Source organism: Pleuronectes platessa, chromosome 12 (genome assembly GCF_947347685.1).
Source record: "Pleuronectes platessa chromosome 12, fPlePla1.1, whole genome shotgun sequence".
Lineage (NCBI taxonomy): Eukaryota > Metazoa > Chordata > Actinopteri > Pleuronectiformes > Pleuronectidae > Pleuronectes > Pleuronectes platessa.
This window is the reverse complement of record NC_070637.1, coordinates 14,024,544-14,050,726: the sequence shown is the minus strand read 5'-3', so window position 1 is coordinate 14,050,726 and position 26,183 is coordinate 14,024,544. Positions and strand designations below refer to the sequence as shown.

The 26,183-nt window shown below is 40.8% G+C and overlaps 1 protein-coding gene across 1 annotated transcript; it reads right to left on the bottom strand.

Annotated features, from left to right (window-relative positions):
• Positions 1–161: 161 nt before the first annotated feature.
• On the bottom strand, positions 162–23,609 carry col21a1 (collagen, type XXI, alpha 1). The gene is made up of 30 exons (XM_053435986.1): positions 23,475–23,609; positions 21,563–21,665; positions 18,326–18,453; positions 17,561–18,121; positions 17,261–17,426; positions 16,946–17,174; positions 16,177–16,347; positions 14,642–14,719; positions 13,661–13,744; positions 11,777–11,839; positions 11,306–11,359; positions 11,163–11,216; positions 11,029–11,082; positions 8,242–8,295; positions 8,100–8,153; positions 7,963–8,016; positions 7,588–7,641; positions 5,738–5,782; positions 5,546–5,599; positions 5,413–5,466; positions 4,457–4,510; positions 4,209–4,280; positions 3,820–3,855; positions 3,161–3,205; positions 2,206–2,238; positions 1,973–2,119; positions 1,792–1,846; positions 1,517–1,708; positions 1,368–1,445; positions 162–1,275 (listed from the first exon to the last, which is right to left on the bottom strand). Coding segments are annotated over exons 2-30 (2,913 nt in total). The 5' UTR covers positions 21,565–21,665; positions 23,475–23,609; the 3' UTR covers positions 162–1,087.
• Between the last annotated feature and the right edge of the window lie 2,574 nt (positions 23,610–26,183).

Genomic DNA, 26,183 nt, shown 5'->3' with positions numbered 1-26,183 from the left:
GTGTAGTATTTGGGTAGACATATTGCATATTCAGCAACCTTGTCTATTCATCCATCCATCCATCCATCCATCCATCCATCCATCTATCTTAGAAGACAACATTGACAACATGACCTGAAATAGACCTGAAACTTGAGGCTTACAGCTGAGGACGATCCAGGTTCACAAGTCATTGGGATATTTTTTAATTCTAGTTAGAAAAAAGAAAAAAAAAGAAAGATTCATACAAAAGTCAACTTAACACAAAATAAAATTACAAAAGTTACTGAGGACACGTCACTGCTGAAATACACAGTCATGACTCTCTTATAAATAACAATAAAATACTAGCTACAGTAATGAAAGGTACGCCTCAGGAACATACGTGACACAAAACTTCAAATTTAAATGTCTGCATGTTCTTAGATGGTGTATATTTTAACATCTCATTTCTTTACGGGAATTAAATGACACATGGAGGAACTTATCATAAACAGAAGCATTCATTTATCTCAGATGATACGCAGTATTAGCTTCTGTTTTCATTGAGAGTTACGCGTTAACAGTTAAACTGGATGCTTCAGGAACACAAGCTTACAGCAGCTCATCAGCAGCCACAGGAAATCAAACTCACAGTCAACTCATAGCGCTGAAACATTTTCTGATAAGGTGAAATCACCATAATCAATGGAACTAAGAGATTATAGACTTTTTTTTTTTGTTTCTTTTTTTTTTTTATGTAACATACAGCACCCACTGTGAAAATGTAGACAGCATCATGCAACGAAGCAACACCAGGGGGCAATATGGGAAAATGTACCAGCCATACTGCCCTGAGGGACACCCAGACATGGAACCATGGTGATCATATGAGAGGTGTTAACTGGAGCCAATTATCGATTCTCTATCAAAAAAGCATACTCTTACAACAACAAAACACCAATAGAATGATGAAAATATGACAGATCTGGTTGTGTTGTCTGAGATCACATGACAGACGAGAGGTCCGTTCTGTTTCCATGACAGAGATAAACTGTAAAGATGAGATCTTCCTGAGAATGACCGTTAGTTCCACATCAACTTGAAACTGGTGCCTGCAGTTGTGACGTCAATAGTTTGGTCCTTTATTGTAAGGATCCCGCCTCATCATGCTACTGTAGCACATGGATGGATCACACACCCCATGCGGACCGGGTCTGCCAGGGTTACCACTTTTACCCTCTGCTCCGTTCAGACCAGGAGGTCCAGGGTTGCCTGGAGGACCTGGTTTACTGTACCCCTGGGGACCCATTGGACCTGTGGAGACACAAGCACCTCATCAACTTAACTTCCATACGGTCTCAGAAAATAACAAATGAGGAATTTAATGATTAGGGAACATTATTTACCTGGAGGCCCCGGTGGCCCTTGGTCTCCCATCATGGTTCGACCCGGACTCCCCTTCTCACCCTTGAAACCTGGTTCTCCTGCAAACACAAGTGTCCTTGTTTGAGAATCCTGCAATATATTTCAATGTTGTCTGAATGCTTGCTTTTACCTTTGAGTCCGTTAATACCAGGACGTCCCGGCCGACTAGGGTGGCCTGGCTGCCCCCTGGAGCCGCTGAGTCCAGGAAGACCCCTGTCTCCCTTGGGCCCAGCTGGACCTGGAGGACCCGCATATCCAGGACGGCTTTGACATCGGGTGCAGCCACTCTGCTGGTTGCTCAGCAACAATAAAGGCAGCTCAGCTACAATTGACAACGAGAAAATTTAAGATGTGCGTTGTCAAGACACAGGGATATACGACATTTGTTTGTATCTATCTACTCACTCTGGAGAATGTCTCTGCAAATTTGCCGAATGTGGTTGTCCGACAACTCACTTGCCTGTGATAAAGTAATGGATCATATGAATATCCAGTAAACTAGAGTTCATCAATGTCATTAATATCAGACATGACTAGTCATGATCAAGGCATTTTCAACGTGTTACATGATGTGAATCACACATACAGATCTTCCTTCAGGTCCAGGTGGACCAGTTGGACCAGTGTCCCCCCGCAGCCCTCGGGGGCCAGATGGGCCTGACTGACCCAACTGTCCAGGCCGTCCCACTTGACCTTCCGGACCTCTCTGCCCCAGATCCCCTGATGTCCCTTTCTGGCAAAAATACAAGCCCAGGGTTAAACAACACAAATGATCATTCAGGCTGGCTGGAGGAAAAGTTATTAATATATCAGACTTACCTCTCCTTTCAGTCCCGTGGGACCAGCTGAGCCCTGTCAATCAAAGTCAATAAGTCAAGGGAAAAGTCAATGAAAAGAGTAGAAAACTGCAGGAAAAGACTGTAACCAGATTGCAAAACCTGCATTTACATCTTTATCAAAACTCACAGTCACAGATATTAATTGTAATTTTTTAATTAATGTTGAAATAATGGAAATTGTAAAATTTGTTCTGAGTCTGAATTATGTCTGCTATGAGCAGATAAAGTCACCATGTTGCTGTACCTCCACCTTTGAAATACAATAGCATCAGATATCAGCAGAATCACGGATACAGGACCGTGTCATATAAATTTGTTCACCGTTGCACAGCGTGCTCAAGAATAATGGGAAGTTACAAGAAATAGATTATTTCTCTATGACTGTGGCAGCAAAGTAAATGAGAGTATGCAGCATCAAACACAAATGATCCAATACCAATATGTGCTAAACCTGGTGGAGACAAGATACTATCTTTAGCAGTGTTAAAAACAGGTTTGCATTTAAAGTAAAAGGAAATCTACAAATAAGCCACAGAAATAAAGTGTGACCATTTCAGATAGATAAGATGTGCACTTGGACCAAACAGGAATTTAAGACTTCATCACTCAGGAGAACTGATTCGTAAATGGCCACATGATGGCACTGTGGACCCTCAAAACTATTTTTTAAAAAAACGATGACTTCCCTGGTCAATGATCAAGTCCATTTAAATCAGTTTGTAGGAAAAACAGCTACACATTGCTGGAGGCAATTACTTTATTGTATATTAATATATTGTTCATGGCCATTTACATCATTCATTTCACTCAGTACTTTTAGATAATAATGTTTACATTTCTAATTTCTGAATCCAAACACAAAAAACTTATCATCTTTAAAGAAAGGCTAAATCATTTTTTTTATCGTACAACAAAGCTGATCAAAATAAACTCACCAGATTCCCTGGTCGACCCTGTCCTCCCATTTGTCCTTTCAATCCCTGGTGACAAAAATCATTAGATCACCATGACAACACCACACTAGTCTATACAGTTTATACTGCAGTGATGTAGATACACATCCATCCATTCAGAACATAATCATTGGTTATATTCACAGTTGTTAATGTGGTTTGACTGTGGTACATTAACACCCATTAGATTTGATTACATAAATATAACTGCACTCCCTCACTAATTTTCTTCACATAACATGAAATTGATCAAATGGATCATACTGGATAAAAACATGATAGAAGTCCAACATCCAGTTTTCTTCTGTAAGACAAAATACAGCTACTGTATGATTGTTTTCCAAACCAATGTGAAATATGTGATAAATGAAGCTATATTTCCACTAGAATATACAGATTTCTATATTAAACGGATCAGAGACAATATTTTCTTCACTTTTACCCGAGCAGTAGAGAGCCTTAAATACATGCTTACAAAAATTATCTGATTTAAAGTTCCACTGGGATTTTGGCAGGCCAGTAAGGATTTCTTCAGAATTCTGAAAGGTTGATGAGCTGTTTTTAGATTTTAGATTAGCTTCAGAGAGGTCGATAACATGAAGGGACAATCTGCTTGTTTGATTGGATGTCTGGAGTCTTACCATCTCTCCTCGGTCACCTGTATTTCCTCTTTGTCCCTGGTGAACAATAAAACATGGTTTATAATTTAATTGATGTTTGCAGCAGGAGAAAAACACAAGCAACAAAGGATTCATAGAAAAAGTATAAGTAACTTTACATAACAGAGATACAATTAAAATTAAAAAAATGTGCCAGTGAGATTGCTTTGAAAAACGATTTGCCTAAAGAAGTGACTGTAACGTATATCAGTGGCTAATAAAGAAGCTGGGACATTATAACAACTCTGAAAAAATAATATTTGTGACTAAATTCACTTAATTACGATTTTCACAATAATAAATTATTATTCTAAATAATGCTTTTATAGATTAAAGGGGGAAAGAATGTTGGTTTAAACAGAAAACCCCACCTGGCTTCCCTTCAGGCCTGGCATGCCCGGGTGCCCCGGCTGACCCGCTGCTCCTTGTTCTCCTGCACTCCCCTTTAAAAGCATGTAAATAAAGACCAATCATCAAAAACAAGAACACAATTCATTTATCTATTGCTGGATGACTTAACTATGTTATATCAAATTGTATTGATTAAATACAGTTGACAGTACTTTAAGTAAAAAATACAGCTCCCTGTGAATATTGGATTATTCAAACAGAAACATACCACAGGCCCTGGTGTTCCTTGTAAACCTGGATTTCCACTTCCACCCTTATGCCCCTTGATAAAGAAATAAAACATGGTTATAGAATACTCACAATGTAAAAATATCCGTGTAATTTCACTGACTGTAGAGCAGCTATTATTTTAATTTTCACTCTCTTATAATAATAATTTTTTTTTAATGCATGATTTCATGAAGTTTTGGCATATTGCACGATTGCAGTATGACGTTAAATTGTGTCTCGTCAAATTAATTTTTCATTGGACAAAAATAGCTTCAGTCTGAAGTCTGCGTTTTAACATGTGTGCCATCCTCCAATTCACATTGGCTCGTTACAGGCAACATCAGCTAATGAAACGTGATGAGGAGTCAGGGCGTCCAGACCAGACAGGCCCAGACTGCTTACATTTCCACTGAAGTTCCACTGACGAAAGCAGCACGACCGGATCATCGCTGAATTTAGCACATCTCTGTGACGCCAACAGCTTGTCACTTCTCGCTCAGTTTATTTTAGAGAAACTTCGACCAAACGAAACATGTCATGTCACGCTACTGACCCAGGCAGCTTTCGAAGAACGTAGGCTTTAACCGTTTCTATGACCTTACGCACTGCAGCGTGTTTTGTATAGGCTGGATGACATCGACATCAATACATCACCGGTACTGAGTTAAATGTTCTACACTGTGGTTGGAGTCGGCTTTAATTACGACATCGCTCGTGTAGAATGAGCTGCTCTGTTGACTTTTCTGACTCACAGTTTGAAACAGTGCTCTCACGGCCTCGGGGATACAGAGAGGGATCAATTGTCATTATATGTAGTGCAGAGTTTATCCTCTGTAAAGACCGTGCTAAATCTTGATGTCTGTTGCGTAGGTGTAATCCAGTTACTAACTCTGACAGCTTCATTCTGACAGCAGCAGACTTAAGGTGAATTTTCTGATAAGAATAAAGGCTTACCTTGGATCCAGTTGGTCCTTTTAAACCAGTTGCACCAGGTAAACCCATCTCCCCCTGCAGGAGAGTGACGAAATCCTTTATCGTTTTCTAGGTTAAATATACATTTTGTTTTGTACAACAACTGTGAACTTACAGGAGGTCCAGACGATCCTTTAAGGCCCCTTGGTCCGGGCAAACCAGTCTCCCCCTTAAATGAGACTTGAATCAGTCATATATATATATATATATATATATCACTATAAAGATATCTGTAAAATCTTATCCGTCAAACTTTATCACAAACAATAAGCTAAATTTAAGTGCACATCTGTTGGAACATTGTTACCTTATGGCCATCCAGGCCTGCAGTTCCTGGTAATCCAGGTAGACCCTGGAACCAAGGGAAAAGATTATATTTCGTATGTTTATCTAAAAAATTGACATGGAATTAGAATCAAGTCTTAAGTGAATTTTCCATATTTTAAACATGCTCCAGTATCCCTATTATAATCTTCTGCAATAGCTTTACAGTAATGACTTTCTCCCACTTTCCAGAAATGAAGCCAAAAATATTTCAAATTGATGACTAATCATGAGTCAGTCTCAGGTGTCAGTCATGATTACCTCGAGTGAATGGAAAAATTAAATCTAGGAACAGGATCTGTGAGATAAGAACCACCTAAAATTAAATAAAACCATCCACTAACATGGAGGAGGCTAGCTTATCACCTATACTGCAGCCAGCCACTAGGTTTGCAATCGAGACTCTTTGGCTTCATTTTCGGTGAGCAGTTGTTTACACATTTTTTCAAACACTCTACAATACAACAATATAGCAGAAAAACAATATTAATTGTTTCGAAACTTAAAACAGGATGAAGGTCCACATGTCCCAGTTTGCTTCCTTTCATAGCCTTGAAATGATCACTTCATTCTGTCTGTGATATAATGAAGCCACTTGCTCAGTAATATTCATTGAAGTTGTCATGGTGCTGCAAAAGTGTGACACTCCTCAGTTATATTTTGTAAACTTAAAGCCTCTAAATACAATAGTAATTCATGTAACTTCTTAATCTAAATTGCATCAGTCTGTGCACGAAAAATTTAGTCCAGTGTTTTATTTGCTGATGAATGCAAAGAGACAGGATGCAGTTGCAGTTTAAGCTGTTCCTGGGAAAGAGAAAGACAGCAGAAACAGATTTAAAAATAAATAGTTTATTACGTTTAAAGTTTATTCGGTTCAACACATGCAGCCTCTTTAGTTTTTTTTTGGTCATAGTTGTTTTCTTCTGAGATAAATGTTCTCAGATGTGTGGTTGTTGCCTCACACAAACGGTTGAGTAACATATGTGCATGGTGAATGGATTAAACGCAGGCAGGGAAGCGGAGATACAGATCAAGCCACCCACACACTTGCACTTAACTTATAGGTAAAAAAACATCCCTATATTGGGGCCCACACTGAGCCGCATCTTGTTTTACCAGGAGGAAGTACAGCACTCATCCTGTCTCCTTGGAAACGCAGCTAACTCTATTGTTCTAGTGGGGGAAATATGGCTTACAGCCGTGTGGAGCAACTGACTCATCCTCTTGTAGACCCATCTCAAACTTTTGGACCGCGCTTAAGATCCTGATCAGTGGGGTGGCTGCCCGGTTGAAAAACACTTTCTTCCTAAAACAGATTTGCCAGAGCACCAGAGCGTTCCCCCGATGAGTCGCTGCTTCACATTACAGCCTGAGCCCGGCTGTTACGTAACAGGGTTATCCTGGGATGAACTAGAGGGGAAATACCCTTAATTTACTGGCTGTCAGGGGTGTTCTCTGCACTGCTGACACTATGTTAACACACTGCAGTCCTGCTGCGGTTCAAACACGTTATGCATCTATTTATTTTTTATTCATTATTCTTTTATGTCAGCTACGATTTACTTAGAGCATTCTTTCTGTGCAGAGGTGTACGAACCGTAATGTAAATCACACACACACATCGAGTTTCCCCCTTCTCTTGTTGGCAAAATGCTTTGCCGCGAAGTTGAAACGTTAACATAGCGTGACAGTCCATTTCATGTTTCATTCATGCACCATTTGCATCACACTTTACATCAAATCATAGAGTCCAAGTGAAATGCTCACAGCTGGAGCAAACTCTAAAATACTAAACATTTGCACTGACTAATATATGTGTTTACAACTCACGGGATGGCCCATTCTTCCATCAGCTCCAGGAATGCCACTGGCCCCAACTTCTCCCTTATTAACACATCGGGAAAAATTTAAAACCATGAGCTTTTAATTAGATGCATAGGAACCATTTCTCATGCATTTTACATATCATGTTGGATTAATTAGAAAAGACATTTATCTAAAACATGAAGAACATCTTTGATCTTTACTCAAATTGTCTCATGGGGATTGGGGGGGGGGGGAATGGGGACACCAGCACTGTTATGACTCCATTCCCATGGTTGCCAAACATCGACAGCACAACTATTGGGAACAGTAAAGGCTTTTAAGACCGAGCACACTCAGCCAGGTCTCTAATATTCTCCTTAAGTGTCAAAACAAACAGACCTTTTGACCAGGACCTCCTGGAAATCCGGACTTTCCATCTCTCCCAGGTCGGCCCTGAAATCAGAGAAAAATTATTTTTCACAGAACCATAATGGCACAAGAGATCTGGATATGGTTGTGAAGTGCTTCATACATACAGGTTCTCCTCGATGACCAGGCGGCCCAGGAGGTCCCATACTTCCCTTTTCTCCCTGGAAATATCAAGCAACCCAAGATAAAGTCATATTTCACGTGACAAACTCAGTGACACAGTTTTTTAGTGAATATCTGTGCTCTTACCACTAGTCCATTTTTTCCTGGTAACCCTGCAGTACCTGGAGATCCTATAGAGCCCTGGGAAAAGTCAAAAGATTTGAATCATTAAATGGTAACATTTTAAGATCCGAGCTGACTTGTAATGAATCTTCCACTTGATGGACGGCATCATCCAGTTTCTACTATATATTAAACGACTCCTCTTCAGCCCGATCAGGAAGTTATACAGTGTAAGACAAGAACACACATAGGTCTACTGTATATTATACATGGTCACAGATATGAGTCAGCAGTGACACTGAATTCAACAACTTCTTGGGGTGAAACTTGAGTGACTCTCGTTCTCCCCTGCATCATCCTGGCATTTTAAAAGTGTCACTGCTTGACCTGTAACTGGATTCAAGTCTCTGTTCAATGCAGCCTCTACATATGATGTGAATTTATTTCACATTGTCAGAATAAAAAGGACAAAGCCTTAGATTTTTCCACTTTTGCATCCCAGCATTCAAAAGTATGCTCCTCAGCTCCATGAAGAATCAAATCTCTGTTCGGTGTAAAACCACATTGTCTGGCTCAGGGACTTTTGTGGATGATATTTTTGGGCCTCATTTAAAAAAGCTTTTTGTGTATAAATAGACACTGTAGTCAATGAGTCTTTATTTTAATTTAAGCTGAATGCAGTCAACGTGAAAGAATTCTCCAGTGGTATCACAACTTCTATCAAACATCTCTCCTGCTGCGTCCGTCACAGCGGTTCTGTCAGTGAGTTTAAAACAAATGAACCACTGTGAAGAGGTTCACTGAAACCAACTGGTCATTTTAGTGCTTTATTTGTGAGTTTAACTGTTGTGTTGGCCTGTGTTGCAAATGCTAAGGTGCATCAACATGGTTCATAAAACTTGGATAAGTGCTGGCAGGAGTAAGGTAAGCGGTGGTGGGTGAGTTTACAGATCAGGTGAACAGGAAACCCTGCAGCAGGCAGATTTGATAATGAGGAGCTTTCATTAACAGGCTTACTCTCTCCCCAGGAATGCATGACAGTGTTAATGAACTACAAAGATCAACAGCAGACTGGATGTGTACGTGGTTATCTTTAAGATTTTCCTCCAAGGGAAATGAAGGTCTGTGGCCATGAGGACAGAAGTGGCTCAAAGTCTCTCTTCCTCTCATGTTCTTGAATTATGGTCTTCTGACTTAAATTTAAACAGCTCATGATTCCATTCTCTACATCCAACGCCAGGAAAATTAGACTACACCCTTTGGTGGTCTTTCAATGTGGGAACGATTTGGTGTAGTAGTTTGTAAGTTTGTGATTTTGCATCCAAAGAAAATCTTCCACTCTACGAGATGAGGAGTCCCTCTATAACTCAGAGAGAAGAGGCTCTCTGCTGCTGCAAGGAGACTCTTCAGCTTTCCTGGATGCAAACTACTCCTGGCCAAGACAGGAGGGGAATTCAGTTGCATAGACCAGGGGTCTTCAAAGTGGGGCCCGGGGAATTTATTTTCACTATAATATCATCCATGAGTCACACACTGAGATAATGTAGGTCCTGAACATCATACAATTCCAGAAATAAAACATCTAAAACTAAGCCTCTTGTCGGGGTCCTTGATGCCACTGGTCACTGTGTGTCTTATGTTGTTTTTAAATGTGATCTACGCCCTGATCTGTGGAGAACAGCATTTCAACCCCTATGTAAGTTGTAATGTACAAAGAAACTGAATCTGACTTTGAATCTGGTCTAACTTCTCTCGGTAGCCCACTCGGGAAAGGTTGAGCTCGCTCACATTCTGCTAAAAGGAGGCCAAATCATATTCTGTACACGTGTCTTCTCTTTAAGAATGTAAAAACAAAATTGGAGAAGATGTGCACTACAGTAAGGCTCGTCTCATTTCATTTCACAGATTTCATAACCGATGGCCTCCACTAAGGGACAAACCTCCTCTCTGTGGAGGCCTGATCTGTTCCTTCAGGCTTTCTGATATCTCATGTTGTCTTGATTATCTCCACCGAGGAGGTTGGGTTTCCACCCTTGCCCATTTGTTGGTTGGTTTGTCTGTAAACAGGATTTCGCAAAATCTCTTGGAAGGAAAATCATGGAACTTGTTAGAAGAGACTGGTGTGGGTCTGGGTAGGGACCATAAAATATTTGTCCACATCCGGATAAGGAGGCAGATCAAGGATAACATTTTTCACTCTCTTTAACATCATGGGTTAAGATGTTTCACAAAAATTGGCGTTGATTTCACAGAGAACAATGAATGGATTTGATGAAAACAATCAGGACTAGTTTGGGGACTGATATTTATGGGTATATGTAATTTGGTGCGGGTGAGGTTCCTTATGAAGAGCAAAGAAAGAATCTCTGATTGATTTGACAAAGTCAACTTGCAGAACAAAAGACAGGAAATATCAACACATTTAAAAAGTCTCTGAAGGCCCTCATGCTCTCTCTGCAAAGCGCTCCTGTCCCACAGTAAAGCAGCTCCCAACTGATTTGGCTTTATATTAATAACATATGGTTTTCAGGGTGATTGATGCAGCAGTGTTTCTATACTTCAAGGTGATGTGTCTAGCAGGGGTTTCCTGTTAATCCTACATTTGATAACACAAAGAAAGAGGCTTAACTTTGACAATTTAGTATTTTTTTTGCCACTTTGGTCAGTGAATACAGCAGCTGTTTGACTAAGGCCTCATTTAAACGTCATATTGTGAGAAAGAAAGCGTCTAAAGCTGAGCAATCGTGACAAATTACAGGATCATGAAGTAGAAACGTAGGCGGCATGTTTGAGTAACACATCTATCTCCACCTTCTCTCCAGGTTTCCCGGACGATCCCGATAATCCCGGCAAGCCCCTCTCACCCTGAAAGTACACACTTGTATTAGTTTTAGTCACACATTAGTGCTGAAGCCTCGCAATGAAACCCATTGTGACCTTCCTACCAAAGCACCGGGTCGCCCTTGCTCCCCTTTGTATCCGTGTGGCCCTCGTGGCCCCTGGCAGAGGCAACAAAAGAAAGCAGCTTTAAGTTTTTCATTCTTGATGCTGAATTGGATATTAAGGTAGAATCAGTGGTTTTCTTCACCTCTACTCCTGGTGTACCCAGCAGCCCTGGACTCCCTCTGCTGCCAGTAATGCCCTAAAATTCAAACAAAACAGGACAATAGAAACACACACTTAAACATTAAAATCCCTTCAGCTGTATATGTTGTCTGTGTGGCTCCTGGCAACAGGGCCAATTTCTTTTTGGGGGTTTTGATCACGTATAGAGCATGTGGTTCTCTTCTGTTTGGGTTTCATGCACAAATCAGCACTGTGTTGTCACTTTTGCTAAAATCATACATTTACCCAGTGGAAAAATAAGTATATTTAGTCCACTTATTTAGCAGTGTGTTTAAAGATTGTGATGCAGTCCTGACCACACAGAATTAACAAGCAGAAATTGTCATGACCTAATGGGTACATTAACTCAGATGGGTTTGGCATTTCCTCCCATGCTGCTGTGACAGTGTTGTTGGCAGTTGTATGTGTGGATATTGAACTATTTAGTACTCACAGGCTTACCATCAGCACCAGCAGCTCCAGGCTGACCAGGTTTACCACTGCCTCCATTTTCTCCCTGTACAGAGAGGCAACAAGGCAACTTAATCACTTCTACCTACTGGTTCCACAAACGTCTGGCTGTCTGTATGTGGAAAACCATGCAAACCGTTCGTCTTATCAGCTTCACACTTGGCACGTGTATTGTAAATTACCAGGGGAAGTGCCAAGCAGAGTTTAGTGCGGTTTGGAGACGTGAAACGTTCAATATTGATAGAAATGGAATAAACAGGCAAGCAGCGCTCTGTACCAGTCAGTGGGAATGTGACAATTCAGTTTCTTCTTCTATAGATACATTTAAGACTCTGGTGGGTAACTGGTTCTAACAGCAGGTCGAAAATTGTCTCCAGATCATTATCATCTTCTTCTTTTATTTCCACATAGTAGACAAATACATCAACAGGAGTCATGTATGTTGCATTTCATCGTGACAAGATTATTCATAGAATCACTCTATCATCTCGTTAGAAAGATCTCTTCAAATTAAGGACATCACTTTGGGTTTTCTGCTATAGTGCTTTAAATCAATCTAAATTAGAGAGCTTTTATTCTAAAAAGCTGTGAACTTGGGTCTGAAGATTGTGCTGATGTCTATCAGACCTCTGAAATAGTTAACATGCAATATATTATAAATAACAGCATATAATTATATCATTCAAACTTATATATAAAACACAAATTCTGTTTCATTTTATGGAAAAACATTGATGATAAAATCATCATTGCAGATAAACTAGGTAGGATGTACACAAAGTTTTCTAACTCTGCACCATAGACTGTTTATAAAAACAAAAATAAAAAGTGACAAGGAAAAGTTCTGGAGCATTAACAAAGGACGGGAAAACAGAACATCCCAAACAGGCAGGTTTAGACCAGACACTGCATATTTACATCATGAATGAATCAGTTTAAAACATCTCTGGTATCAATGAGCTTTCTCATGCCTTGAGTTGATTCAATCTATCTATAATGTATGATGATGTTGAGAACTGTGTGGGGTTGTAAGGAACATCTGTGAACCAGCAATGGCTGCAACTTTTGATCTACTTGTACATGTAGTAAAAACACATCGGTGACCTTATAAACGCAAAACATGCTGGAAACCAGTAAGTTTTCCTCACAAAGCGTATGATGGTTTAGATAAAAATCTCTCTGACGTCTTTGTGTGAAGACCAGGGCTGCTATTATTTGGTTAATACCCTGTGATCAATAGAGACGTGGGGTTTATTCCTTGTCTGGTAACTTTCCATTCTAACCAGTGTTTATCGTAGGCAGTGGTCTGGTTTGTTTTCAGCAAACAGTACAGTAAAAGAGTCTTACAAGACTAACGGTGACTCAGTCACCCCGACAAGCCTCAATTTGCCTCAAGTGGAGAAAAGAGGCTGTTTGGTGCATCTGGGATTTGTAAAACTGAACATTTGCAACAGGTAACTATGTATCTAAAAGATTAATGTGTTTTAAACCTCCTTCCCTGATCCTGGCATGCAGGAGATTGGTGTTTACATGCTGTAATCAGATGTAAAGTGCAACCTCATCACATGAGCAGGATTTAAGACATCACCTGGGAGCTCAGCACATATTTTTTAAGCTCTAATAAAACCAAAGTTTTTTTGCTCCCTACCAAACAGAAGCCATTGAGTATCTTTGTCTTTCCTGCATGTATACACAAACGGACGCTTCTGAAGTTTCAGTTATTTTGTTTTCACTTTATCTAAACAAACCAACGCTGTCTAAAGTAAATATTTAACCATTGGTCTGAGCGGCAGGGAGCGCTGAACAAACTCTACAAGTCTGATAACCAAGGGTGTGCATGACAAAAGACAGAAAGAGATCAGCTGACCTTCATTCCTGGCGGTCCAGGGGGTCCGGGAGCACAAACACAAGGTTCTTCAGTAGGTTCCGTGTAATCAGGACTGTTGGAGCACTGTAATCATCAAGCAAGGCAAAATATATATATTAATATAATATATTAATTACTATTTTCTGGATTAACAAATGATAGAAAAATGCATATTATGTCTCGTTGTGTTTAATATTTCAAAGCACATCCAACCTGTTCAGCGTGCATCCCACCACCTGACACCCAATGACAAATGGGATTGGCTCAGCTCCCCCTGCAACCCTTATATTACAAGTGCTACAGATACTGGATGGATGGATGTGTTGAAAATGGTCTTGTCATGTCTGTAGTATGAACCATAAATATGTTTCAATTTTGAAAACGATTGGTGTGAGATTTTGCCGGAGAGACCTCCAAGCCTCCGCGTTTGGAGATTTCATTGCAAACGCTTGCCAATAATTTTCAGGCTTGTCATCTTGTGTCTTTTGATATTTTTATCTAGCATCTTCACATTACAAACAGTCATTTGGCTCTGGTTGTGCGGATATAGCGGTTTCCAAGCCAGCACAATGGGCCACTGATTCACGACAACACAGTCGATGCCAGGAGACGGTGCAAAAAACTCCATTGAGTATAGGACCTTTGAAGCCGAGCCACACGTCCTCCTCCAACACATTATTTTATGCATAAACAGATGTGACTGAAAATATAGATGCTGAGTTTACACTTTCACATGCACAATAATGCATTTGTACTTGTACTTGTGAAATATGGAGGAGGAAAGCTCCATTTCATGCCATGCCAGTGCGCTGTGTGTGCGTGGAGGTAAGTGATAATAAAACCACTGGCTGAAAAAGAGGTTGGGTGTGTGTCAGAGCAGAAACAGATGTACGTGGATTGAGGCGCGAAGTAGGTGAGAAGAAGTCATTGTTTTTAGACTGAAAAAAACACGAAACAACCAAGCAGATTGTTGGTACTCACGACTCCGGGTATTTCACACGCAGTCTCTCGATTATTCTGCTCAGGGTCACAGTAGATGCGAAGTTTCTGAATTTCAAACTGAAGAAAAGGAGGGAAAACTTCCTGTTAAAAACACAACCACAACATGTTGGGGGGAAAAAAAACACACAATGTAGGGGTATTTTTACAACAAACAACCTCAGTTTTTATCAGTGCTTTGCTTCTAATGAATTGAGATTGCTCTTGTGTAACTGTTAAAGTAAAGATTAGGGCCCTCATTGGGTTTTGAGCAGCGTCGCGTTGCCAGACCTCCCTCTGTGTTTGGACGTGTTCTGCAGAAACGTTACACCATTCTTCCATTGGTTGGTATTTTGTTGATGTTGGTGGTAAAATGGCTCCGGTGCATCGGCTGTTTTAACTTCTCTTACCATGTGAGGGGAGAGACGATCATTACATGTGATTTATATTAATTCCAGTCCCATGAAAACACAAGTGCAGTGTGGTTTACATTTCATTAACAGGGGATTGTGTTTAGTTTTAAACATAATGTTTGGTTTAGTCTGTCGGGTCGTACTAAAAATTGCATTGTGGTTTGATCATGTTGTAATTTTTTATAGGTTCCAGTTACAAAATCTGCTTCCAAGATGGTCTTATATAAGAACAACCACTTAGTTACATTCCTTAGAACTTCACGGTTCTAATAAGAGGGGCCCGGGACACACAGTAACATTCACTTCATATTGATGTGTCAACATACTGGCTGCAACACACACTCACATGAGATGTAAACGTCGTGAGTGAATTATATTCCTCCTTCCTTCCTTCCTTCCTTCATTCCTTCCTTCTTAAACAAAGGGTTCTTCTGCACAGTCCTTCTCCAAATATTTATCATGGAACTCAGAGCTGTTTCCGATTAAATCATGTTTATTTTTAGCTTATATTATAATCCACTGCTTGACGAATGAAGGGTTTCAGTTTAAAAATGGCAGTATTACTTGAATTTAATTTATTCTGTGGATTCTATTTCATCCACCATCATTATGAACACGACTGGCCCAAACATTGTCAAACTAAGTGTTCACACATGTGTCTCGATGTATTTTTAAACTGTCAATTTGGGCTATAGTTTCAAAATAAAAGATCTATTATGTACCATTGTATTAAAAAGCTGTATCATGCAGATATTTGGAGAAATTCCACATATCCCTCTGTAGAGTAAATTCCCGCACAGCACAATAATGATTTATAGCAAACACAGCAAGCGCGGTGGAAATTATTCCACCAGAGACAAATAAAACAAAGATTAATAAGAGCTTTCGGGGGAAAAGGCTCATTTATGCCAAGGATTTACTGTCCAAGGAGTTGACCATGTCTCTCAGGAGGCCCCAATAAACCCAGCTGTGCGATGCTGTTTAAAACATTTATCAGCGTGAAGTTTCCCCAACAGCTCAACATTTTCCCTCTATCTATAGTCCAGATAATGTACTGACGATTTACTTCTGAGCCAAACAACCTTATTTTATGAAAAAAGAGGCTGTTGATAATGACGAACTCACTGGCACCGTCGTTTCCTTTCTGTAATATTTCCCAACTTGGGTTTTTCCATTGATGAAGATGCCAACAGGGGTCTCCAAGGGCAGAGTCTCTATTTCCAGGTCGTCAACATAAAGAGTCACATCCTCCTCAGTGACCAGCAGCCGCAGCTGGTGCCATTTCTCATCAAACACCTTTTTTGGGGGAAATTGGAAACAAATAGAAAATAGTTGTGATTTACACAGTGACACATCCGGGAATTGTTCTGACAAAGATGTTGAACAGTAAAACAGAAAAGATTCTAAGGAAAGGGATGTGAATGTTTCTGAATAGAATCCAACATGATGTGTTAGTTATTAAAGGGCAAGAACATGAACTGAAGAGTTAAGATTCAGACACTTTGGATCATATATTTCCTATAGTGCATCTGAGCAACGTATCTTCCTTTGACCCACACTATATAAAAGTGTTCCTCGCAGTAGCCAGCAACAGCTTGCGTACAGATGTGAGTTATCAATCTACCATGTGGCTAGTACCTGGTACTAATATTAGCTTTGGCCCCTAAAATGATTAAGTGCAGGATGCACCCACATGAGATATTTGACTTCATTTTTGTACAACCTTCCATCTTTATATACAGTCAATGGCTTGACCCCCCCCTGTCTGGTGAACATCTTTCAAACTTTTCACTACAAATTTCTCTAAAATACATGAGCCACATTATACATATGATTTTGCAGTCTGTGTAATTAGATGGATAAACTGTCCCCTTCTATCAAAGCGTTGCTTTACCTGTGCTGTCTGTTGGGAGAATCTGACCGTCTGCGTTCCGCTCTGTGACGCACTGGTTGCGGTGAACATGACGGTGCGGTCGAAGCCATTTAGAGTCACCGCCATCTGCGGCGTGCCGTCAATCTTCTGTATCCTCCACAGGTCCCACTCCTCGGCTGTCACAGATCCTTTGTACCTCAGTGTGGCCACGATTACATAGGACGGAGGCAGGCCGTCAGGGAAAAGGTTCCTGGTGGACCAAATAAAAAGTCAGCCAACTTTGACCGCACCGCCACACCAATGATAATGAAGAAAGTAAAGAGGCAAGGTTGTTACCGTGTAGCTTCACTCAAGTCAATACGAGGCGACACTTCATAGGCCTTGGTGCCGGAAAATGTACCTTGTGTCTTCTTTGCTTTTTTGGCCAAATTTAGATGTAAGAGAATATCAAAACCTTTCTCATCGCGTGAATCTACGGGGATTCTTGATTGGCAAACGGTTTCTGCAAAGGAAATAAACAGTGGCAAAAAGAGCTGATGAGCTGACACTGATGCTGCCAGGAGAGGGATATTTGTATCATAATATTTGTGCTGGAAAAACACTTTTAGCTGCGCACACTGATGAGCAGCTGCTTACCCTCACACAGCTTCTGTCGGATGACCTGTATGATCCTGGAAATAGCTTTGTAGTCCTCCACAGAAAAGACATAAGTTGAAAAGGGTTTGTTGGCAATGTCCCTCAACTCGGCCTCTTCTGTCCCTGACCCGACACCGATAGCAAACAGAATTACTCCTTTCTTCCTCGCTAACTCCGCTGCTTTCACAACCCCATCCTGAGACTTCCCATCTGTGAGGACGACAGCGATTCTGGAAATGCCTTGCGGGCTGCGCTCGGAGAAGCCAAACAATCTATCTGTGGCGAACTGAATGGCCGTGCCTGTCCTCGTGTTTCCCCCCATGTACTCAATGTTCTCCATCGCGTTGATGAGGTCTTTGGTGGATAAGTACTTCCCGAGAGGTATTTCTAAGACGGGGTCGTCGCTGTACTGGACCACGCCGACCTGGGTGAACTTCTGGCCGATGTTGAAGCTCGTCGTGATATTGACAAGCCATCGCTTCACTATTTCAAAATTGACATCTTCAACACTCCACGAGCCGTCAAGGATAAAGACCAAATCACACGGTGCGGTCCTACAACCTGTAGCAGACATGAAATGTAAACAATTAGCAGCTTATAATAATAACAGTTTCAATAGATGACAATCGTAAGGTTTAATATTTAACATAAAATGCAATTACAGTACATTAAATCACCCTTGCCAGTTGTATGCATTGGCAGGTTTTAATGTATGGACAACAAGCATGACATAGTGTGAGAAAATGAAGACAGAAGTGTTCTTACTTCTTATGTCTTCATCTTGAGCTGCACTAAACAAATGGAGAAGCATGAAGCACAGGCATCTTAAGACACAATGCATGGAGGTCGCTTTGTAACCCATTATGCAGCAGAGCCAAGTTCCAAGTGTGCACCTACAGGGACAAGGAAACACATGCTTTGTATTGCAGGGAAAAAGACAAGGACAATGCAGGCATTCTGTGACATGTGGTCTCTGAGATATTTCTGTCTCAGACTAATGCTTTCTTTCATTATAAAGAGAGTTGGATGCCATATACTTAAGCTCCGTGTGGTCAAAACCTTCACAAACAAAACTACCCCACCATCAGCTTTTTGCACATAAGCAATTAAAAGGGATAAGTGATGCTTTGAGTTGTATGCCATGGGTGTTGGTTATGTCTCCAGGCTCTTTATCATAGGAACTAAATCAAACATTGAATGATTCAAGCATTGTGTACACACATGCGATTTAGCTGCATTTGTGCATCAATAGTGTTTTTGGACGATGCACCAAATGTCAACCTGACTGTTAGATGAAGGGGAACTTTGAATGAACATGACTTAAGCAGAGTATGACGCATGCACACATTCACACTTATTTTCAAACATTGTCAAGATGAATTTTATTGTCAGTTTAGGTTTTGTGACTCCTCCGTTCATATCCTGGTTGATGCATTTCATTTTGATCCTTTGGGATTTCCGGTTTTCACGAAGGAAAAACAGAGGTCCAGTTATGTCCAGGATAAGCATTAGCACAGATGAGTGTGCACAGAAAAGCTGAATTATGTATATGAATATTATTTATATTATTAAACATGACTCATTTCGAATCATATAACCGTTCACTTTGTAAATGTTAAGTCCAATATTCAGTTTTTGTTTTGCCTGGTAAAAATATGTGGCTCTTATGTTGTACTATAGGTTCAATCACTAACGTTTTTGATCTGCAACTGAAACATTAAACTAAAAGCTAATCAGTCAATCAACAAACCAGCCAATCACAATTAATTTGTATAGCTCATATTCATGTACCACGGTTTGTCTCATGACATAGTTATGTTCTTTAACTTTGTATAGGAAAATTCTAATTAGAACATCATTATATTCCAAGTCAAAAGCTGTTTGTGATTTGTGGTCACCTCACTGTTGACATTTGTCTCGGGTGGAGGCATCAGCCACATATAATGGAATAATATTGTGTCAAAAGTCTGCACCAGTAGGTTATAAACATGATACATATTGTCTTTCTTACTGTGTAAACCCAAAAAGCCAACATACAGGGCTCCATGCTGTGCTGAAGGCCTTAGAGAGGCAGCGCTACTCATTAGCCACCTACCCTGAACATGATTGAATGTCACTGCGGCTCCCAAATGCAAATCCCATCAGCCCATGTTTACTTTATCCAGAGTTACTTTCGCTTCCCACCTCCCACTGCGGCCACAGACAGCGCTGCACATAAATCCATAATTCACTTCCTAACCACTAAGTTATGCTCAGAGCTCTGCCTCCATCCTCCATGCGGCGCTCTCTATCTTCCCCATCTGGCCACAAGCAACAGTCCCCACCGCTCAGTACACCTAAGCTTTTTCCTTTCAGGCCTCATCTACCGCACGCTTGCATGGCACTGCCAGCACCGCTAAATAAACAAGTCGCTGAACCTCTGACCACAACCAGTGTTCACCGTTTCCTGTGGGATTATCAGCTGTTTCCTCACTTGCGCTGCCATTTGCCTCTCGCTGCCCGCCCTTGGCCTTGAATCCAACACGCCCAGCAAGAGAAGCTTCACTCCTACACTTTTCCTCCCTCGTGGATTCAAAGTAAGTGTAATACCTTCCTTCGTGAAGTCATTTTAACCAGTTGCTGTCACTCGCTTCTGGAGCACTAAGAGTAGTTATGTCACCTGGTGTGTCGTTTCGTAAAGTATGATTATTTTACAACCTGGCAAAAGGTTTTGTGGCATATTTGAACATTTAGGGAATTAATCAGCTGATTATTATGTTCAAATGATTCATGTCTTTGGTTCGCCGCAGTTTTTTTCCAAATTGATCCACAGTGCCAGCTCTGCTTCAACATCCTCGCTTGTGACTCAATCCATGATGACTTTCCTGCCCTCAGCCCGGAGGCTCCCCACGCCTCACCTGCACAACAACATTCTCACTGAATGGATGAGTTCCGACTGCTGAGGAGCCTCGCCCAAACCCCAGAGATTCCAAACAAAGATAACGCTTTGATATCCCAATGTGACCTCTTTGCTACGGGATATATTAGGATTTAATGAAAATATTCTATCATATCAACAAGTTCACTCAACAACTCGTTCATTGATATTGTGATCTGGCATCAGGATCCGTCGGAAAATTCACCTGCAGTGTTTTTTTCAGAATGTTGCAGCTGAAACACTTTGATTAAAACCCTCTCTTCTCCATCAGAGGCCTTCTTCATCTTCATCTACAAGCCAAACTGATCTTTATCTCAACGTCTAATGGGTACAGATATCCATGTTCTGTCAAATGTACCCAAATTACTTTGGTGACACACGCAAACTTTTCATATTGCACAAAAATGAGGTCAAAACCTGGATCCATCCATTGAATGCATGATTTGATAAGAGTACAAGCATGCTACAAGTCAAACTGAAATGATAGTTATCACAAATGGTACCTTCTAAATAATGAGCATGTTAGCATCTAATCAAAGCAGCCAAGGACTTAGGAGGCTCACATCAAGCCATTGGAACAAATTCGTTATTTTGGAGGCTGTATGCGCTATCGTTTATAAACCCTATATCCTCCATGTTAGTGGATGGAACATCAGTACAAGTTGTCTCAAAGACGGTTTCTGTCAGATGGCTGTGCTGATGAGGCTCCACCCCCACCTCTGATAATTTTGCAAATTTTTTTTTTTTGAAATTGCAAGATAGTGGAGACGTGTCGCTTCTCTTTATATGGAGTCTATGTTGACACCAATCTTGTCCTGCGCTGCATTACATGTCATATAGGCCCAAAAATAAAATACCATTCGGATTTTTAATGAAGCTTGCCAAGGTATGTCCAACACATGATAAAATGCAGTTCATTCTTTAAAAACAGTGCATATTAAAATGTCAGACACGAAACAACAGCATGCTACTTACAAAACATGTAGCATGAGAGTTTAGTATAATGATGGTTATGTTTATGCATGTTAATACATGAAGTGAGAGATGAAAATGAATTTTAAGAACCAGAAAAAACTCATATTTACATTTGCAGCTTGAGAGCTGCATGTTGATTGTGAGAAGTTTCTGTTGCTGCTTATCTTTTACAGTATTTTCCAGCACGTGTGAGAAAAGAAACTGCTGACATCCCTAAAAGGAAGCAGTTGCAAATGAGGACCAGATATGCTGCACACAGTCTATGGCTGCATCCAGTGTAAGAAAACAGGACTCGTGGAGGGAGTCTGAGAGGAAGGAACTGACCATACACCTCATTCACTGCGAATGTCTAATTGTGATATATATGAAGGTCAACAAAACAGCAGCCAGGATGTAACTTTAGCCAACGAGGGGTCACACTCTCCCATGTGACAGGATTTTTCCACGGTGCAAACTCAGCATCGATCGGAGTAACACAGCCGAAGGAGGCGCTAAGCTGCTTCTTCAGAATTTTTCCTTCCCTGGAAGAGCTGGAGGAGGCGGCTGGAAAACCCCCTCATGGCAGCGTCCGTGCAACCACTGTGACTTTTCCCCTCGACTGACTTTCCCCAAACCGAGCGTCTCTACACCTAGGCCCGGGCCACATGGCGTTCATTTACACCTTCAGATGGTGAAATTCCGGTCGTGGACGGTGACCAAACACATGTAGTCGCGATGAGGGCAAGCCGCCTTTCTTCCAGGAATAAAAATGCAACATTACACGTGTTGGCCGGTGATGCTCGGAGTTGGAATGGATGCACAGTGTAGCAGAAATAACAGGTGCATGTGCGTTGCAGGTTCATGGCAGAACCCAGTGATCTCTGCTTTTATTGGAGCAGCTCAGACGCTTTATAGTTCCAAGTTTCGATGATGGAATCGAAGAACATTAACGTTGGTATGTTGAATATTCGGCCTCCAAAACTTATTGAGAAAATAATAGCTTCTCTGGTCTGGTTGTTTGTTGCAATACTCATGAGACGTATAGCTGTAGTTCCAGCTGGATATTATTTTCAGGAAGCTGCCAAACAAATCCTTTCTCACATTCCACCAGATAAAATTTCACCTGTGCAGGGTAGACCACTCTGAGTCATCATACATTATTCAAACACAGCACCAGGCCTCAGATCTTTGTGCTTAACAAGTTTTCACTTAGTTCCGAGAGAAGACACATTGACAAAGTCTATTTGTTTTGTGCCGGCAGTTCATGTAATAGCTTGTTTCTCCATTTGAGAGGCTGAAGTTAAAGTTATCTGTATTAAATTTGGCAAAAGGAAGTTGTTCCATTCCAGAAACAACAACTGCTGTTCAGCATGAACTGCGGTTGCCAAGTTCAGTGGGATATGTTGCTGCCAAATTCTTTATCCAACAAGGGGAAGCCAAGCCCCACCAGTATTCCATAGAAACCTGTTAACTAATGTCTCGTAAAACACTGGCACTTAGACATGTTATTGCTTTTATATTATGCTCTTTACATGCATGCAGTTTTCACATCTTTAAAATACGAATGAGGAAAATGCAACATAGTGGTGCATTATGCAATATTCTCACACAGATTCAAATAATGTGCAAGAAAAAATCTTTTTGCAACAAGAGAAATGGCCAGAAAAAGACGATTCCATGTATTCTGTGCATGACAGTAGCACAAACAAAGGACTGATAACGTGCGCTTAATTTCTTCAATGTGCAGGAGAATCTGCAAAATTCCACACAGGGTGCAGGACACTGGAGCGAATGTTGACACAGTAGATCTGTTGCTAATCTGGACGGTTTAACCACATCATAACACACAACAGACTGGAAAATAAATGTTATCCGGCCCATCAGGTGAACATTCACAAACAGCCAAAAGTTAGATGTCCGAGAGTTTAAAAAAGAAGACAAATGTAACTTTATACATAAACATCAACTGCAAAATGCAAATTAACATCTCTAAACTTCATAAATACAGCACGGTGCCACACAAAAAATCCAGCAAACAGTTACCAGTCAGCGTCCGAGCCCTTGTGTGAATTCCTGATAATCCTTTCATTGAGAGCCAGTGATCAATACTGTTCTCAGACCTGAGTTTACAGAAACTAAATTTGTGGAGACGTGCACGTGTTGCTCTGCTGAATGAAAGCCTACCTTTTTCCAGGAACGCTCTCTCTCTCTCTCTCTCTCTCTCTCCCTCTCTCTCTCTCTCTCTCTCTCTCTCTCCCTCTCTCTCTTCCTTCCTTCCTTCTCCGACCGCCCCCCTCCAATCACTTACTCCGGACTGTTACTGGCCTTCAGCCATCCTCAATTACCATGGGTGGAAAGAGAAGCAGATAAGGAGGGGCTGGGAGCATGACACAGTGAAGCGGACAGCAAATCTCTGACTGTCTCAAAAGGAAAACAATTGTAATGAGCTGCAGCCTCCTTCCAAAAGTGTTGAGGGTTTGGATCGCGTGTGCATTGCTCGGGGGCATTCACCAGAGAACATGAAGTTTTCTGGATGCAGGACGAGCCCCAGTTTTACTACAATGAATCACTTTTACTATAATGTTCGCACTACGTACAGGGGGAACCTGAAGAGCTCAGCAGGTAATTCCACTGCTCCTCCATCTGTCAAAGTCAAAACAAACAAGTTGTGAAAAGCTGCAGTGCGGGGGGTTTTTCTCTTCCTGCATGAACAGCTGGGAGTGTTTAGAGATGCAGAGGTAAATCTGTTATCAGGGGAACGGCAGCATCTCAGTTTGATTCTCGCCAACAAGTTTTATCATGTTAGTGCTCATGGCAGTCTGCTCCCCATCAACCAACATGTTTTCAGGAGGCTCCCCAAAGCCAGTGCACTTCACAGCCTAGTGTACAGCACTGTTTGATTCAGTTTGAATGAAAAAGAAGGCTGGTTGTTGGCGCATGATGAATGTATAACAGTGATGTTCATTAAAAGTGCAATAAGTTGGATGAGTCATGTGTCAGCAAAGAGTCGGATAGATTAATGACAACAAACTCATTTTCATACATGTTCATCTTTATGCCTTAAATTTATCATAAACTTAAGAAAATAAACTAGATTTTAATTTTACAGCCACTTACTCAGACAACATAATTCATGCAATACAGGTTTGTGTGTCTGTGTGTGTGTGTTTATATCTAGGAGTGGAAAATGCCTTTACTCTACATTTATTAAATTGTTTAAACTTATGTCTGTAACTCACTAGATTCATCAGCCAAATATAGCACTACTACTAATTAATTTACGAGTGTCATTTCAAATGACTTAGATCTACATGATGCTCCAGCTACAACCAGAATAGGCTGATACATGTTAATGCATCAGTAATAATAACCCAATAGTGTAATTTATTTAGTATGTTCAAATATAATATATGGGTTAGAGTTTGCAAGACTTACGTATAACGCAGTATTTTACAACGCAGTATTTTACTAGGCAGTATTTTATAAAATAGTATGTTATAGGAGTTTGGCTTTTCTCTTAGAAAGAACATCTTCTTCCACCACTACTTATATCATAGCTGGCATTCACAGGGTGAGCAAAAACCATCAAACTCTCCTGTGATGAAACATAAATATCACATGACAGGTGGAGCTAAACATGTCGTCAGATGTGATGTTGAGCCTCAGTGGTTTTCTCCGATGACGGACTGGTTGACCCTGAGCCTCAGCACACTCTGGTGGATCACACAGGCAAATACTGAGCTTTCTTTCCAACCTCCTGGTGAGACAAGTCTTTACTGGTTGTTGTAGATTCATGGAAGTCCCGGGGCAGAAGATGCTCATTGTGTTTTTCTGCAAGAATTTGATTGGTTTGTTTTCAGGAGCTACACATTGATCTGTAAAGAATAACTTGGAGCTGGGGTCATATCTGTAAATGTGATAACATTAAGAAGTGAAGTTACCAAGATTACATAACTGTTAATAAACAGCCAGATTAGATACCACAAAGGCGAGACAGATACTCAAGTTAAACAAGACAGCTATGATTATCTTGTGTAATGAAATCCAGGTGCCTGAGCTCTGTTTAACATTATTACAAAAATGCCTAGAAATGTCTCGACCGATCAGAATGAGCCAGACACATCTAGGCACTTATCATAGAGGCAAAATGTCTAGAAATGTCCCTCTCTTGGTGTTAGGGAAGTACAATACATGGGACACTTGTAGGTAGCTTTACATTAAAGCAAAATGCCAATAAATGTCCCACATTAGTGGTTATGGAAGTGCAATAATTGGGACACTTCTATGCACTTATCATAGAAGCAAAATGCCTAGAAATGTCCCGACCAATCAGAATGAGCCGGACACTTCTAGGCACTTATCATTGAGGCAAAATGCCTAGAATGTCTCACTCATGGTGTTAGGGAAGTACAACTCGTGGGACATTTGTAGGTAGCTTTACATAAAAGCAAAATGCCGAGAAATGTCCCGACCAATCAGATTGAGCCGGACACATGTAGGCACTTATCAATGAGGCAAAATGCCTAGAAATATCTCACTCTTGGTGTTAGGGAAGTACAATACGTGGGACACTTGTAGGCACTTCACATTAAAGCAAAATGCCTAGAATTGTCCCAACCAATCAGAATGAGCCGGACACTTCCATGCACTTATCATTGAGGTAAAATGTCTAGAAATGTCCCACTCTTGGTTTTAGGGAAGTACAATACTTGGAACACTTCTAGGAACTTATCATTATAACAAAATGCCTTG

Bases quoted from the DNA above. Each gene is read 5' to 3' on its own strand.
- col21a1 (XM_053435986.1), bottom strand. The intron at 8,154-8,241 runs GTAAGAGCACAG...TGATATTTCCAG, and splicing joins CAGGAAAAAATGGACTAGTG to GGAGAAAAGGGAAGTATGGG. The intron at 1,847-1,972 runs GTATGTGTGATT...ACTTTATCACAG, and splicing joins CTGGACCTGAAGGAAGATCT to GCAAGTGAGTTGTCGGACAA.